General features: G+C 41.7%; 1 protein-coding gene across 2 annotated transcripts in view; it reads left to right on the top strand.

The window, feature by feature from the left end:
- Nucleotides 1-17,880, top strand: part of PDE1C (phosphodiesterase 1C, calmodulin-dependent 70kDa) — a 320,002-nt gene that overhangs the window by 232,476 nt on the left and 69,646 nt on the right. For both annotated transcript variants that reach the window (XM_010562366.1, XM_010562367.1), the window contains 5 exons: nucleotides 4,055-4,168; nucleotides 5,033-5,215; nucleotides 7,404-7,470; nucleotides 12,930-13,046; nucleotides 14,980-15,120. In XM_010562366.1, the coding sequence (XP_010560668.1) occupies nucleotides 4,055-4,168; nucleotides 5,033-5,215; nucleotides 7,404-7,470; nucleotides 12,930-13,046; nucleotides 14,980-15,120 (622 nt within the window). The remainder of the gene's footprint in view (nucleotides 1-4,054; nucleotides 4,169-5,032; nucleotides 5,216-7,403; nucleotides 7,471-12,929; nucleotides 13,047-14,979; nucleotides 15,121-17,880) is intronic.

Here is a 17,880-nt window from a genome sequence, read left to right as displayed (position 1 = left end):
TTGGAGCAGTTACTCAGAAATTTTACATTTCAAGAACACGCTGAAAACAGCCTCACTTTTTCCTGTTACTCAGTTTGGATCTAGAGTGGCTTTGGGTCTTCAAGCTGTGTAACCTTCCTGAACTGAGTTCAGCTGCCCAGTTTCTAGTCTTCTGCTTTCTAGCTCCCTGAATCTTATGATAGCTAGTACTTTAGGGAAACATTAAAAAGAGCGGGAGTGGGGCTGTGGAACAGCATATGCTTTGGATAACCTCTCACCTTCACTGAGGGCCCAACCCGGCTGCTTTACACAAATGTATTGCTCTGCTGAATTCAGTGGGATTATTTGCAGATACTCTTAGGGGTTTTTACAGTGCGTGCATACAGGTATTTTCCTTGGAAGGGCAGTGCGGCAGGCTGTATTCTGGAACTGGCCCTTTTCCAAGATTTTACACCTACTTGAGCTCCCTGTGGGGTAATAGGAAGTTAAAATGCCTAATGTTGCCCAGGACTAGGCTTTCCTTTTGGGCAGTTAAGGGGTTATTCTGAGGACTAAAATGTGAAATAACTGTGAGTAGAACAAAGGCTTTCAGAGTTTTTCCATAATATTTGGCACATGTTCACAGAGAATTTGCAAACTGGAGGAATAGCTTCCCTTGGAAATCTCATTAAGAAAGGCATTAGCTGTATCGTAATATAATTAAACAACTAGATTTAGAGCTAATATTGTGTGACTAACCAGTTCTTTGTAACTGCTGTGCTGATGACTGTAATCTGAGAAACTTTTGGCTGACCTACAGCCTGGCTCACTTGTGGCACGTGTCATGGTCTTAAGACAGCTTAATATTAGAAATGGTTAACAACTCCCTTCTGGCCTTGGATCTCCTAATGCACAGGAATTGGCTGTTTCTCCTACAACTAGCTCCAGGGGCTTCAGTGGAACTAGAACTGGTAGAGCTCTGCAAATTTTTAGTTCTGAACTTGAAAGGAAAAGGAGAAAAAAAGAAAAGAAACAAGGGAAATTTAGGTTTTGATCAGTCTATAATGAACTTTTTTAAACAGAACAGAACAAAACATTCTTTGGTTGAAAACAGCATTTTGTTCACACAAAACAGACAGTTACAATAAAAGCAAAGTAAATGATGAACTGGGTTCCTAAAGTTGATTATGATAATTATATCAGTATGTTTCTTTTAGTCAGTAGCCTGTCAGACTCGGCATTTTCCTGTGGAACAGTATGTGACTGAACCCTACTCACCTGCTGCAATGACTAGTCTATGGGGTAAAGATAGGAAGTCAGCATCTTGCCCTCTGCTTCCATTGCTTTAATACAAGCTCCTAAAAATAAAACATGTTGAAAGTTTGTGGTAATGTTTTTATTTCAGTCAAAATGGTTTGGTGAATTTGATTGAATTCCAGAATTACTTCAGCCACCCTGAAACAGAATTTTTCAGCTAATAAATTTGCCTGGATGCCCTTCAGTGGGACAGCCTGGCCTTAACTTTATGATTGCATTTAGGACTATTTAAAAAAATGGAGATACATGAAATGCATTAAAGACAAACTATCACCAGGCTCTTATTTAGTAAAGGTAACTGGCAGCAGCTGCTGTGACTCAATGAATCAGAAATAGTTAAAGATAATGGATGGTAAGACAAAGACAATGTAATTTTTTTTCACCTGAGAGCGGCTGATCGTGTGACAAGGTTTTATTATAACAACTGTACTTGTGTTTTTCCAAATGATTGATGCACGCAGTAGTCTGCATAATCTTCTTTGATGATGAATGTTGGTGCCATGAAGCAACCGTTACTCACTGTGCTATTATTGAACATGAATTTTGAATGACTTGTGGCATAGAGCTGCGGGTACTTAATTCAATGACATAAAAGTCAGGAAGAGCCAAAGATAATGTTCCTCCTGGAATATTGACTTCTGTGGCTTGTGTACAAACAGTGTTTCTGGTAACTAGTTAAGGGGTCACATCTCTGGACTGCCAATACATGGGATCAAGGAAGGAGGAGGCATATGAACCAATGTTTACTGTTTGGACGTGGAAGTTGTTTTGGTTTTTTCTCTTTTTCCTCGTCCTCCCCTCCTGCATCGGCAAGAAAAGCTGGGAATGGATAGGAGAGATCAATGGTTAGGCTCTATGGAGGATGTGAATTCATCTTCCATGTGTACTGCCTGGGGCTGGAATCAGCCTGAAAGGTGGGGGAGCACCCTTCCTAGCTCTGCTCATCAAACACGTGTTGCTGCTCACACCTGGTGGTGCAGTTACACAGAAGAGGGGTACGGGAGCACCGAGCCGTGCTGCTGCTTCCGTGGGGCTGGGGTTGCTCTATGGATTCCCCGAGCTGGGTTCCAAGATTGGAGGGAAACGTGCTGGCATAGTTGAATGCTCTCCCCCTAGTTTACAGAGATGAGAAGAGTTGTGTTCAGTGTATTTGTGCATCACTGACCTTCCCATCTCCATTCTCACATCGGGAATGAAGTATTGAACAATACTTATGTTTTTCAACTGCCAACAAGCGCATGAGTTAATCCTCCTGGAGATGGAGGGTCCACTTCTTGTTCAAGATTCTTTGTAAAGCTAAATATGTAGCTGTGTGTCAGCAGTACCACTGTCAGTAGGAGTGGCATTTATGTGACCTAGGCAGAGGAACAATACTTTTTAAGATTTTTTGTTCTCCACAGCCTCACCGTTTATGTGAGGAAAGGAGAGGGGGAAGGAAACCCAGCTGCAAAGAGCTATTAGTGCAGTGCACATGGGTAGACTGACTGCTCCTCAGCTCTGCCATGAAATACAGCCCCATGGAGACTTGATTTCTTCTGAAAGCACTGATGCCACAGGGGCATTGTGATAGCAAGGGAATACAGATACTCACTTCATTTTAAGAACTTCATGCACGTGTCTACTGTAGGAGGTTGGGCTTCCACTACGGTTAATAAAGTGAGAGCAGGCACCTATATTGGGCTCTACCTCTGAATTACCTTGTGGAAAAGTTTATTTTTCTCCATGGACTATGGAAAAAGCTGAGGAAGAGTAGTCTCCTAAGTCGAAGACAAATTTTAGGTGACATGACTACTCCGCTACATTTTTGCATCTTGAACAGGGCAAATTAACAACTTATTTCTGCTACACTGTTAAATATATATTTGAATGTTTATTTAACTGCTGTTTAACAAGGATGAAGACAGTCACAAAAATGTTTTAACATGTCAAATCTTTATCCCATTGTCCTTTTAAAGGAATGATAATTTTCTTCTAATTGTAAGCATGTATATTCTTGGCTTGTTTAAAATATTTAGATTTTACTCTACTTTTACATTTTCTTCTCCTCTTTCTTCCTTTTTTTGTTTTTCTAATTTGCCACAGAAAGTAGACTGAAGGAGAGGAAAAGACAAAAGAAAATTGCACAAATATATTAATTGTCTTTGACACAGGAGACATTTTCTGCACAAATTTTTGTTTTCAGAAAGTCTGTTCCCCCTGCCAATAATAATAATAACAACCTTATAAAAACACTTCCATGAGTTCTGTTTAATATAGATGGTATAGTCTAAAGGTGGCCTCTTGATCTAAAGAAAATCATAGCATTTCCTAACCTTGTACAGTATTTCTGCAATGGTATTTCTAAATATACTCTTAACACAATTTTGCGTATGTGTACACCAATCATCATAAATGGCTGACATTTGTCAACAGATACTACTCAAGAAGTTACTTCCTTTCTTATGGCTGGAATGAAATTTCCCTCTCCTAGCTACTGTGTTAAATTCTAGGTGATTTCTATTTTAATTTATTTCAGTATGAGTAGGGGACAGTCATAACTTGCTGACTTATTTGAGCCTAAATATAATGTGACGTTTGCCTGACATCATTGTGATGATCTTTGAAAAGTTATTTTTGTTGATTTCTTATATATGGCTTAAGGAACCTTGTAGACTTCCAAAAGTTTTCACCTGCCAGTCATGTATGCTAGGTCTCATGACGGATCCAGTTTTGAACTGATGCTCACTCTCAAACCAATTTCTGTTTGTACTAATCAGGTTTCTGTTTTCCTTTTCTCTAGATTGCGGTCTTTGGTAAAGCAGTTAGAGAGAGGGGAAGCTTCAGTTGTAGACCTAAAGAAAAATTTGGAATATGCTGCGACTGTTCTTGAGTCAGTATACATTGACGAAACTAGGTGAGTTAACTACAGACATCAGCATTCTTCTTATATCTAGTACTAACAACGCAGAATTGTAATTTACACGTCAGTTGGGAAAGTTGTTTTAGCCAAGATTTATTACTCACAGATAATATGTTTTTAATCATTAAAATACTGTATTCTGTGCAGAGCAGATCTTCAATCCTTGGTCTAAAAGCTTCTTTAAGTTTTCTGGGGCAGGGGAGGAGATCAAAAGCAATCATAAATTTAATACATATTCTCTTGGAGAAATTTTTTCATAATAATTTTGTCCTGCTTTTTCTGAAAGTTTCTAAATTCCTACTCCTCTATTCCTTTTGAATAGTGTTAAATCTTTTCACTTGTATCAAGTCTTTGAAATTAAAAAAATTTTTACTCCAGATTATGATAGAGGTAGACTGGTAAGACATTGCAGAGGAGTTCCCCTTTCTGTTATATGCCATTTCGCCAGTGCTAAATGCACTTGTAGAGTCACTTCATATGACCAGAATGAGAAAGGAGAAGACTGTATGATACTAACTGTGAAGTTAGACATGTCTGTAAATAAGCTCTGAAGGGCAGAAAGGTCAGGAATACTGACGAGCTGAAGATAAGTCAATGGGTGATTATGTAGTTGTGCTTCAGAAGGCTGATACTTCTTGTTTGTTGGCCTAGTAGTGAGTTTCACAATCTGACATTTAACTATACAAGAGGATAAGCAATCTGTTGAAGACTTGTGCAAGTGTGTTCCATTAGGGCTGACGAACCAAAGACATTTAGCAACTGCTTTAATTAGAATATATGTGAGTTTCTTTTTTGTTAATAATGTTGCAATGCTCTCCAAGGAAGTCTGTTTACCCATCTTTTCCCTCCCCCTTCTAGGCGTTTACTGGACACAGAAGATGAGCTCAGTGACATCCAGTCTGACTCTGTGCCCTCGGAGGTCCGGGACTGGTTGGCTTCTACCTTCACACGGCAAATGGGGATGATGCTCAAAAGGACGGAGGAAAAACCCCGGTTCAGGAGTATTGTCCATGCAGTTCAAGCTGGGATATTTGTGGAAAGGTAACAGAGCATGTAATTACTTTGTTCTAGTAGCTGCCCAGGTACGGCAGATTGCACCTGTGGTACGTGATGACACAATGACAGGAGATGGAGGAGAGTACCTTAGGCCAAAAGACCTCAGAGAACTAGAAGATGACGCTATTGAATGAAGAATACTTTAATATACTTCTAATGATGTTCTACACAGATCTGGATAGCACCTCGAAACCTGGGATTAAGTAATTGATTGCAGCTTGAAACAGCACATACTGATCTGTTCTTAGCATAATATGGATGTAATAGCACAGTTGGGATAGTTTTGACAGAGAATATGCACCTCTGCATAGCCCTAGGTCAACAATAACAGCTTTTAAAATTCGGTCAGCCCAGACCAAGCCCTCCCTTACCTCTGTTTACTTCTGTGGTCTAGTTTTATTTATGAAGAACTGCTAAGAAACAGAAGAAAATCCTGTATTATAGTATTGCTGGTATGAACTATAGACCAAGACAGATGTGAAAACTTCGGAGCCCAGGGCAGATTTCAAAAAACCCATTGAGTCCTCTCAGCCTTCTTTCTCTGTTGTGATTTGCATCAGAACCTACTGCTAAAACTGATTTTACTTTCTGAACCCTTTGAAACATTTAGTCATTTCAATTTGGACTGACTTCCAATCTTACTTTTTCTTACTGAGTAACCACTCTGCACTGACATTCCTCCTTGAAGCTAGAAGGAGGGCTGGTGCATGTGAAACTGTCAGCAGACTTTAGGCAGCATGAAAGACAGCAGGTCCCAGGTCTCTACAGCAAAACTCAAATCGGGAATGGAAGAGCAGAGTGCCTTTCACTGTTCATCAGAATCACAGTGGCAGCCTACCAGCCCTCTGTGCAGGAGGCTGGGCGTATCGGTGGACCACAAGCCACACAGACACACAGAAGCCTCCTCTGGCATGTCTATAGCCGATTTTTTTATCTGTGTACCAAAGTTACTGTACATGTGTTAAGAGTGGCAGCAAATTGTGATAAGACTAGACCTGTCATTTCTCCTTGGAATGGGTTTCTCCTAGGTTTGACAGGCTATTTGTGAATTAACCCTCACTCTCAGTGGGGGGCTTGCTCAACAAGGAAGTAAATGAACTGCAGAGAGCTGGATGCAGGAGGCTGTTTTCCAGCTGATCTGAATCACTGTGGCCTAAAGGAGGAAGTGTTCAAATACGATATGGCAGCAGAGGAGGGCTGTGGCTCTTCTGAGCTAAGGGAGAGGGGCTCTGCCTGAACTGTCGTTTAAGAGAAGGCTATGCGGCTCCTGACTGGAGGGAGGAGGGGGTAAGAAATTCTATAATTTGGGGAATGGGTGAATTTAATTCTCCAAAGGGGGATGATTTTTTTCAGGTCTGAGTACAGAACATGACAAAGAAAAAGGGAAGTGAAAGAAGACTTCACACAGCATCATTTCAGATGGGAGAAGAGAGCTTTCCATCACCTCCTTTTAGTCCTATGTTGCTTAAGTGCAAAAACGGGTGACCTGCAGAAGGGCATTTTAGCTATGACAGTGTTTCTGCATTCACCAAGCCTGTTAAACACAGTGTAGCCTGAAAACAAGTTTAAAATCTGGTACATACTTCAGTGCGTTGTTCAGTATGGTTGAAGATGTTGATTATTGCCTTATGCTTTCTCTCTCTCTCCCTCAAACACATACACACACAGAGCAAACACCCCAAAGATTTTATATCAGTCTTAAAAAAATGCAGACAAAAGTAACAGCTGTACCAAACTAGAGTTGATTCATTGCAGACAACAAATGATTTCTGAAATGCATTTAGAATTAGCTTGCATGTAGACCAGTGAGGGAAATGAAAAAGCAGTATGGTCATCTGCAGTGGAAAATGGGGAACATCTTGTTTATTTGAGTGTAGTCTTTCCCTCTGATGAAGACCTGATATTGGCAGATTCTCTGTGATGTCCTGCCAGGTAGCCAAGCTATGAGATACTGGGGAGTGTATAGTCTCAGGTTAGGCTATACAATAAGAATGGTATAGAGAATGTTGTGCAAGTTAGGAACAAGAAGGAAGAAAACAAACAAAGTTGCAGTTAGGGTTTTGTGGGCTAAATAAGGTCTCATGTAATGGTCTGATGCTTCACGATTTTTGGTTGGTTGGTTTGTTTTGTTTAATTCTATTTATGCATTGCCTTATCTATTTTATCTTTGTAGAATGTATAGACGGACTTCAAATATGGTCGGTTTGAGCTACCCACCAGCTGTAATTGGAGTGCTAAAGGTAATCCCAATAAAAAGGTGTTGGGGCGGGTTCTGTACAAAGCATCAAGATAACACTGTGATATTTGACTTGGTAAGGGGGTCTTAGTACTTGCCCTTCTCTCTGACATTTAGTTTAGTTCACATACATTAATCGTTTACTGACCTAAGGGAATATCCTTTCAATAAAGGAAAGAAGAGAGTTCAAGGCTGTGGCCATTTTCAGGTTGTGAAGGTTACAGCTCTGTTCTAAATTACAGTGATTAAACTGAGGACTTAGTAACATGGTGGAATCAACCACAACCTCCCATGGGGAAGAAAGAAAAAACAGATGGAGAGAGGTAGAGAAAGAAAAGGATCAGTTGCTGTGAGAGAAGTGAATTTCTTGCGTTGCTCAGCTTCAGGTCTTCGAGGTGACAATCGGTTTAGGAATAATGACCCTTTCATGAGTTTTGAGGTTTCAGAGAAAAACTGATTAGTCAGAAGTAGTCTGAAAAAAAAAAAAGGTTTAATCCGTGGGACAATTGTGAAGTTCTTGACTTAGGCAGGAATTATCAAGACTACAAACACAAGTTAGCAACCAACTGCGTACACAGCAGCTTTGCAGATTACATGTTGCATGTGGTTCATCCATGCCATGCAACTGTAAAAAAAGGTGATACAGTGGGGCAATACACAGGGGCATTACGTGTAAAGCTCATGAAGCAATCCTGCTGCTCTACTCCACACTGGAAAGACCTGCAGTAAGGGTACTGAGTCCTTTTTGGTTTGGATAGTACAACTCATCAAAAGATGAATTACAGAAGGTCCATTGAATGCAAGAAGAATGATCAAACATGCCTTTCATGTACAGAATCAAAGCATCCATCCACACCTTTTTCCAACTGCAGATTGACAAGCGTTAGCTTCACTCCTGCAAATTGGATCTAAAGTCTTTGTTCTTTTAGAACTACACCCCATAACCAGCTTATGAGGCATATCTATAATGGTACCTCTTCTCCTGAGCTCCTCAGCAGTAACAAGACAATTCAAGAGCCATCAGCTGCTCTCAGCTAACTTAAACCTTACAGAAACCCTCTCCTCTTTCTATGTTTTTAAATGATTACGGGTCATAAAGAGGACTAATCATCTAAAGTAAGTTAAGACACATCAATAACAACAAAGGCATTGACTAAGTTTGCTCACAGTGAAATAACTGCTGCTTGGCCACTGTGCACTCTAGGATGTATTTTCTTCCAAAACTATTTTGAGAACATGTCTTTGCCTGGATGGCCTTGGGTTTGGTAGTGGATGTGGTTGAAAAAGGAGTTACTTGTTTTGAAGAAGTCTTCTGTCTTTGAAATAATACTTCATCTTGAATTTCTCAGTCCCATCTCCTTAATGGAAAATGGCACATTTTGATGCTTGCTTCAGTCCATTAAAGCCATGTAAAAAAACCTTACAACTACCTGACTGCTTGATGTGCTCTGTAAAACGAGCTGATGGTTTAAGCATGCAAAAGGGTGTAGGAGTGTACCACACACATCTCTTCAGCTGTTCTGGATTGCCATAATCAACATTCCCCTCAGAGTCATGCTACTAAGGACAAGGATTGAGATGACATGGAGTCAAAACTAGTTTATTTTTGAACTATGTGCTCTCCTTTTTGCTGCCATGGCCAACAGGACATCTGCACTGAGTAACCCAAAGCTGTGGAATCAGCTTGGCAAAATGAGGTTGGTTTTAATAAAACAATGAAATACTGCAGCTTCTGTAAAAAATGCAGATGGAGTGGTAGCAGTGCAAGTCCTAGTTGTATAATCTCTCTCACTTTTTCAGTGGATGAGAAGTTAGGCAATTTTTTTAATTGATTGCACAACATCTCTCTATATATCTATATATTGGATACTGATTTTTCTACTGCAGTAGCCTGTTGCCGTTCTGCATGACATGGGTGTGGTGATGTAAGATCTGTTGCCACAAAAGGGATGATCAGCCTTGTCTCTCTTTTGAATAGTGGCCATACATACCATTCATACAGACATGTTTGAATAAGTAAGTATGTTAATTTACCCAGTAAGCTGTGGTGATCTGCTGTTCAGCAGTGTAGTGCTAGAGACAGAACTTCACATTAACTAGTTGCTGAAGTAGTTACCTGCTTTAGAAGTGATTTTTTCAGCTTTTTCTGATGCTCATGCTGTCAGGGCAATGTTTTCTGGGCTAGCTAATGTACAAGTAATGAACACAGAACCTGTAGTCATTTACAGTGTCTGCAGTATAGACTTCTGCTTGTCTGTGGCTACAAAAGTGTCAGGCCTTCCAGTAGTGTTGAGAAGAGTAACACCTATCCCTGAATCTGCTTGTTGGCTTATAAAACAAACGAAGTCTCCAAGGTTAAGGACAGACAGAAAGGCAGGAAACTGAGCATTTAGGAAGAACTGGTGTTTCACTTCATCTCTAGGTTCCTTCAAGCAGTGGAGCAATGGCCGAGTAATATTGACACAGAACTGAGAAGTAAGACACCTTGGATCTATTTGCAGTTACACCACAGTGGGTATATGTGACATTAGAGCAGCTTATGACATTTCAGCTGAGGCTAAAGGGCCTGTGACCTAGAGAAGTGAAGCACAGAAAGTTTCCCATCCCTTGCTTCTCCTGCTCTCCTTAGGGAGAAGAAACTGGTTTTCTCCTCCTTCACAAGACATCTGTGAAGTTCTGCCTCCCTTTAGATCTCTCCCCATTATAGGGATCACTTCTGTGTTAAATTATTTTTTAAGGTCATAAAATCCACTAATTTTCAAAGTGTAACTGGTGTTGCTGCAAGCCTCTAAGCCATCTGTGACACTTCCATGCTTCTGTTAAGAGGATTTTTCCCCCTAGATATTCAGGGTAAAATGCTGCTGTCATTATTGTCAATAGCAAAACTTCTGTTGACTTGACAAGAGCAAGGATTTCTCCCTCATTAAAATCTAGATATCACTACTATGAAACTTATTGTCTATGTGGTTAACCATTATTTCATGCAAAAGAACAATTCTGATGTACTATTCTGCAATTTCACAATTTGGTAAATTTTATCTGCTGCAAGAGCACAACATTAACTGTAGGAAAAACATATAGAGGAACAAAGCTTTTTTATTTTTACAAGATAAGATTGCCTTACAGTGAATTAAATTTCAGCATAGCTGAGACATTATTTTCAATGCTATAGGACCCAAAAGTAAATTATTATATACATGCAAGTGTTAAATTAATTTGCTTCCTTGACTGAGATAAGTGATTACAAAATAAAAACACTCAAAAACCAGGAAAATACATAAAATTGACTCAGTGGATGCTTTGGGCATTATTTTTCTTGCCCATTTTCTAAGTTTGTTCAAGGGCTTCAAAACATGTTTTCTTGGTGGAACTTTTTCCTCTCTTGGTTGTTTTTCCTCTCCAACGCCTACTGAAAGTGTTGAAAAGTTGCAATTTATGATTGCTCTTCTGTGACTTGGGCCACAAATCATCTCTGGAGAAGCTTGACCCTGCCTTCAATGTGTGGGCTCCACACAGCTTGTAATATCAACTGCTCAGCAAGCAAGTGATTTACTGGGGTAGGTGAAAGCAGAGCTGAATCTTCAGCATCCTTGATATTCACTCATTAATTAATCTTTCTGTGGACTGTTCTTCCACAAGAGGCATACTCAGCTCTGTGTAATCAACGCTATGCAAGTAGCAAGGTTGTCAAGATCAGCCTATGCTGGAGAAGGACAGTACCGAAATACACTGGTCTTGTTCAGAATGTAAGAAGTCCTGTAGCTATGCTGATACATGGGTGACCGCCCACAAGGCGGTTAAAGGTCACTGTCCTTTGCATTTGACTTGAAGTCAGGTCCTTACTTGGAACATGACCATGACAACAAACAACAAAGGTGGATTGGGCTTTAAGAGCTTGGTAGATAATTGTAATTTAGGATTTTTAGTATTGCTAAAAAAGATGGCAGATTTTTAGACTCTAATCCTTAGCAGTATTCAACATTATGTCTAGCCAAACACCATTTCTTGCACTGAGACCGACTGTGCACATACATGTGTGATATGTAGTCATCTTTCTTTCTTGGTGAAAGCACCCCAAAGAAATGCAAAGGTAACCTGCAACAGAGTTTGAAAGTGGAGGGAAACTTCAGTGTACTGATGTCAATCTTTAATATGCAGTTTAAAGAGAGTCATTGGGATAAATCCCTTTGGGAAGTACATCAAAGTTCTCAGCAGGCAAGAGAGATTGAGAGCTGGTCCTGTGCCAGGTGCAGCTGCATGGTTGATCTGTGTATCATTCTTCTAGCTATAACTCCTTCTGCACCTTTCCTCTTTGTTGCTAGGAGGAGGAGAGAAGGGTTCATAGAGTTTCAGGAACATGCAACTCTGATCTCAAGGAGCTTTATCTTGCTAGAAAATGAGTGCTGTCAGCTGCCACGGCCTTCCCTAAGAGTTGAGATTTGAACTCAACCTTCTGCAAGAAGGTTTATACCTTATACTTTAGCTTTATGAGCTGGGAAGTGAACTTTCCCTCCTCAGTCTCTTGACTGACCACCCTGCAGCATTAATATATCATTTACAGCTGACTGGAACTTTCCCAACTGGAATTAGATGTTTACTCTTCTGTTATAAAGCTTGGTTTTTGCATCATTATTAGCACTTAATGTAACATTACTGTGATTTTCTCTTGCTCTGTAGTTTTCTGAGTGCCCCAGTGGACTCACTTATCTTTAAAAAAAAAAAAAAGGAAAATTAGCATCATGCTGTCTTTGGGCAATTTAAGCTGCAATAATCACAATTCAGGATTAATATTAAAATCAGAAGGAACTAAGTTGTTCTTTGGGTCTAGCAAGATAGTTCTTCTAGTTAGTTATTATTTTGGTTGATTGAACAGTAAGTTGTAAAAATATGACCACAGGTGCCTGGGATTTTTTTACTGCAAAAAGCATGCCACCTTACTCTGTTTTGAGCATGAGTGAAGCATTGGAGTGCTTTGCTCATAATACAAAGTCATAAGAACTCTATAGGGACAGAAAAATCCAGAGGCTTTAATATCATTAAAAAGCATATCTTCATGATTCCTGTTTCCTTCAAAGTTAATATTCTTTTTCATAGACAAAGCACGTGAGTAGGGGACAGAGAAGGGTAAATCAGTCACAATAGGGCCATCCCAACGTTTCAGGTACTAAAGCAAAGCAAAATTCTTACGGGTTTGGATTCAGCCTTTGCTGATTAAATTCTGGTGTGGAGAATTGCTATGTTTATAATAAACAAACAGCATATGTGTTCTTAATGGAAGGTTCTTAAACACAAGTCATACAATACTGATGAGTAAGTTAGACTACATTGGTTAAATGAAATTGAAGAAGTTAAAAAAAAAAGCTATGCACTTATTCTCCATTTGTAGATGTAATGTGATAGAAATTGAACTATCGTTGTAAAAGGGATGACCATATTAACTGTCTTCTCTACCCACTCTTGCAGAATGTAGACAAGTGGTCCTTTGATGTATTTGCACTAAATGATGCCAGTGGGGATCATGCACTGAAATTCATTTTCTATGAACTTCTCACACGCTATGATCTGATCAACCGTTTCAAGGTCAGTAGTTAGAAGATAGGTCTCTTCCATCTTGGATTTTGTTCAACTTCCCTTTCATCCTGCTTTGTTCCATTCAGAATGCAATTATAGCGCTATTCGAAGGCTTTGTGGACTCTGCATTTTCCCCAGTAAGCAAGACCAAATGTTATTTAAGTAGTACTTCTGATTGCAATGGGACACCATGAAGTATACGGGCTTCCAAACAGGCTTTCCCATGGAATGGGAAATACTACATTTAATCTGGTGGGAACAATGGTGTCATTCTCCTGAGATTCATAGGACTCTGAAGTGTGCAGGCAAAAAAGGAGAGCTTGAATTCAAATTCAAATTCATCCAAAGAAGCACGGCCAGCAGGTCAAGGGAGGTGATTCTGCCCCTCTACTCTGCTCTGGTGACACCCCACCTAGAGTACTGCATCCAGCTCTGGGGTCCTCAGTACAGGAAAGTCATGGACCCACTCCAATATGTCCATAGGAGGGCCACAAAAATGGTCAGAGGGATGGAACACCTCTCCTATGAAGAAAGGGATTGTTCAACTGGGAGAAGAGAAGGCTCCAGGGAGACCTTGTTGTGGCCTTTCAGTGCTTAAAGGGGGCTTATGAGAAAGATGGGGACAAACTTTTTAGTAAGGCTTGTTGCAATAGGACAAGAGGTAGTGGTTTTAAACTAAAAGAGGGTAGATTTAGACTAGATATAAGAAATTTTTTACAATGAGGGTGGTGAAACACTGGAACTGGTTGTCCAGAGAGATGGTAGATGCCCCATCCCTGGAAACCTACAAGGTCAGGTTAGACAGGGCTCTGAGCAACCTGATCTAGTTGAAGATGTCTCTGCTCATTGCAGGAGGGGTTGGACTAGATGACCTTTAAAGGTCCCTTCCAACCCAAACTATCCTATAATTCTAGAATTGTTACAGAGGTTTGCAGATACAAATGTGACATATCTTTTCCTCCAGCTTTGAACAGGCTTAAATTTGGATAGCAAAAACGTTGCTCTCGGATCTTGACCATTCTCCCCACACAAATATTCTGCTGTCCCTTCTTCCATTGACACTTCCACTCCCTGGGTGTCCTCACTCACTTTGGCTGGAAAGGGTTTACAGGTCTCTGGTTCCTGTACTTCTTCAGGAACTGCCTGTACCCAATTAGAAATGTTTGAAGAAGGTAACTGGTCAGAATTGCATCCTCCCCTGATATGTACCCAAGAGGAGAACAACAATGCTCCTCTAACTATGGAAATATGAGCGGTTAGGGTATTTGCCATATAAGCAGATGAAACTGAAGAACCCATGTTGCCAGTTGCATATGTTGCAGCTGACACCACCTGTGTAGTCTCCTCTCTAAAAATCCCCTAAACTGCATGTTCTTGAGTGTGCACAGTTCTACTTTTGGAGTCAGAAAAGCATGGCAAGCCCGTAGGATGGGCAGGCTGGATTTTGCTGTGAAAAGCCAGAGGTCTGATAAACGATACTTCTCTTAGTAGAGTATCTCAGACTTGCTATATGATGTGTTTCATTAGAAAATCTTGAATGTCAATAGTAAAGCAGAGATATATTCCAGTGGGTTGTCAGGGGAACAGACAGATGCTTGTGGCCTAATTAGAAATATTTCTCCACGGGGAATCAATCAAGTGCTCTCTGTTACTTTTCATACTGCATGTGTCTTCCAGATGGCATTTCATAGTATACATACTTTTGTGTGTTTATGTGTGGGAATGATTCATCCATAATGTAATTAGGGATGGGAAAGCCAGTTTGAGGAATTAACCTGGATTCACTCTCTCTCTCTCTCTCGTGCCTGTTTCAGATGTTTTAGCATGTTATTTATCTGTGAAGTACAAACTGCTCTTTGGGACCTCTTATCAAAATGCTCCCCTCTGAATGATAGCCATTAAAGGTGATTATTTCGTTTTTAATTCTGTCTGCTTTACTCAGATCCCCATTTCTGCCCTGGTGTCCTTTGTGGAAGCTCTGGAGGTTGGCTACAGCAAGCACAAAAACCCATATCACAACCTAATGCATGCTGCAGATGTGACACAGACAGTCCATTACCTGCTTTTCAAGACAGGCGTAGCGGTAAGTACAAGAGTTGGCATCCTGAATGTATAATGAGATTACAACAGTTTTTGCGCAATAAGGAGATTATGATTATCCACAGTAGAACTCGTTTGCACTGAAACAAACTTCATTTGCTATGGCTGTGCTAATGAAAGTAGAGACTTAGGATTATTTAGAAATAGAAGGTAGGTGAAGATATCATTAAATCTTTTAACTGTGATCTAAAAGAGGACAAATGAGAAACCCAAGCTCCGTTTATCGCTCTGCCACAGCTCTGCCGGGTGATTGTGCCAACTCACTTTTGTTGGAATTCATTTCCCCTCATGTGAAGAAGCAAATTGTCTAAGCTTTCTTCTTACTTATGGGAGCACGGCAGTACCTCCGAAGGACAGTTCATTCCACTTACCTGAGGATGACGAGAGCCGTGCCCTGGAGATGCTGCTCTCCATCCAGACTCTACAGCAAAGCCGGCTGAACTGACTTGCGTTTGGGAGCAACCTTTTGTGCATACGGTCCCTTGATTGCCACAGTTGTGTTGCTTTCAATTCTGAAGGCAGACCTGGATGCTCTTCGCGGAGGAGTAACGTGCTCCAGTGCCTGCTGTAAACATGTCCCCAGTCTCCTGTGTTGAATGTAGACTGCCCCTGTGGATTCCAGTGTTTACCAAAGACGTATTTGGAAGGAGTCAGGCCCTGTCTGTCTCGAGACCTGACCCAGACTGCCCGATTCCGACCAAAGGTGTGTCAGTTGCTCCTGGTTGTGTCTGAAGTAAATAGGAACTAGGTCGAATTTGCAACTACTACAGATGCATACCCAAACCCTCCCATGAGATCCTAAATTGTTCCCTGCTGCTTTTAGGGCCCTTAGTTAATGAAAATGCACTGAAGGCTGTAGTCAGTAAGAATAATAGAGCGTTGAGTAATGCGAATTGCATTATAATGGTGAGCAAATGGATCCCCTTTTTCTCCTGAAACCGTTGAAGAAGGGCAGTTTTCACTTGGGGCTACTCTGCTCTGAAAAGGGACTGGATGGAAACAGCCCTCCTGCCTGTGTATGTTCAGAACTGCCTTTTCCCACCGTGCTGCTTCTCGGGTGTGTTAGTAATTTAGCCGCAACTCATCTGTGAATGAATGAGTGCTGTTTCATTCTAGCCCCTCTTGCCAGGGTGCCGAATGGGGTTTCCTATTCTGTCTGGGAGCGCAATAAAGCTAGGCAAGTGTTAAAAAAGAGAGAACTGGAAGGGCATGAAAATACAGGAGTAAGCGATGGAATAGGTTGCCTTTTTTTTGCTCAAAGAGGGAGAGAGATGATGTAGCAGCTAGAAAGAAAACCAAAACCAAAGCCAAAACCCTCTCGTAAACCACACCAAACCAAACCCTACCGCCCCAATGTTTTCACCTATGTACAGAGCAAACTGGATATGAAGTCCCTGAGGTGCACCAGGACTGTCAGTTTTGTGTGTTCCCTGGTTTGCAGCAAGCCCTGGGCTCCAGTAACCTGTGCTGGATACCTGCCAGTCCGCTCCATGGCTCCACGTGGGAGCAAAGCAATCAGTGCTGTTGAGTGGAAACCAAGGTGTAAAAAAGTAGTTGACAGCACGGCTTGCTCCCTGCTGGCTGTGGGGTTAAAGACCTTAAAGCCAGAGGAGCTCAGGAGCTCCCGGAGGTATTTTTTCCTGTAGAACCAGTTTTCATGGCAAAGCTCCACTTCTGTGTTTTACTCTTAGCATTGAGGTGAAGCTTTTTTCTCACCTGTCTCGTGAACTAGAGATGCGAGGCCGCTTCCATGCGTGTTGGCAAACGACACTCGCACTTGAGTGCTCTCATACTTCTTGTTTGATCAAGCAGGTAGGAGAGATGAGCCCGTGGCTTGTACCCTACCAAAGAGAGGAGGGATGCAAGCTGGGGGAAATGGAGCTCTCTCTCTTTTATTTATTTATTTATTTATTGATTGATTACACAAGGCCTTTGCTGTTCTGGATTCCAAAACTAGCAATAGTGAAGTGCGTGTGGGAGATCAACAGGATGGTTTTCTATGTGGTATTGGGTCAGGAAAGCAATTGCTTTCCAGCATTGTGGAAGATCAGTGATCAGACCCAGCCCTGAGCCTTCTCTTCTCCCAGCTGCACGGCGGCAGTTCCCTCCGCCTGCCCTGGTGTGCCACATGCCCCGGCCCCTCACCATCTCGAAGGCGCCGGGCTGGGCCCGCACCGCGTTTGTCAGTGTCTTTCCTGTCCTGGGGAGACCAGAACGGGACACGGGAGTCCACGTACACTCTCCAGAGTGCCGAGTGAGAGAGGAGAGCGTTGTTTTGGGTTTTAAACTGGCTTTTATTGGGGCTTATTGTTTTTTAACTGGGCTTTATTGGGTTTTATTGGGTTTTTAAATTGTTTATTGCCCAATCTTGTCAAAACTTCTTCCGGTCAGAACTGAGGCTTGTGCTTCTCTAAAGCGCTGACCGCCCGTCTTGAATGTTTGCAGGGATGGGGCATCTCCCTTCTTTGGTGACCCTCTTTTGCTATCCTCTGCGCAGTGCCAGGGTGGGTCTGGCTTCATCTTCACCCACCCATTTGGTAGCTGAGGCGAGAGCTAGCTGAGGACAGCCCCCCCGCACTGGCATTTGTCACCCTCAGAGTGACCAAATGCCACGTCCAGGCCCCAATAACCTGGGTAGCGCTCCAGGGGAGTCCAGGAGGCTCGTCCAGCGGTGTTCGGTGGCCCCCGGCGGTCGGTCTCTCTCCCTCCACCCGACGGCCCCCGGCGGTCGGTCTCTCTCCCT

The sequence above is a fragment of the Haliaeetus leucocephalus genome, unplaced genomic scaffold (genome assembly GCF_000737465.1).
Source record: "Haliaeetus leucocephalus isolate CR32 unplaced genomic scaffold, Haliaeetus_leucocephalus-4.0 Scaffold159, whole genome shotgun sequence".
NCBI lineage: Eukaryota > Metazoa > Chordata > Aves > Accipitriformes > Accipitridae > Haliaeetus > Haliaeetus leucocephalus.
The sequence above is the reverse complement of the archived record's forward strand: the minus strand, read 5'-3'. Positions and strand labels throughout refer to the sequence as shown.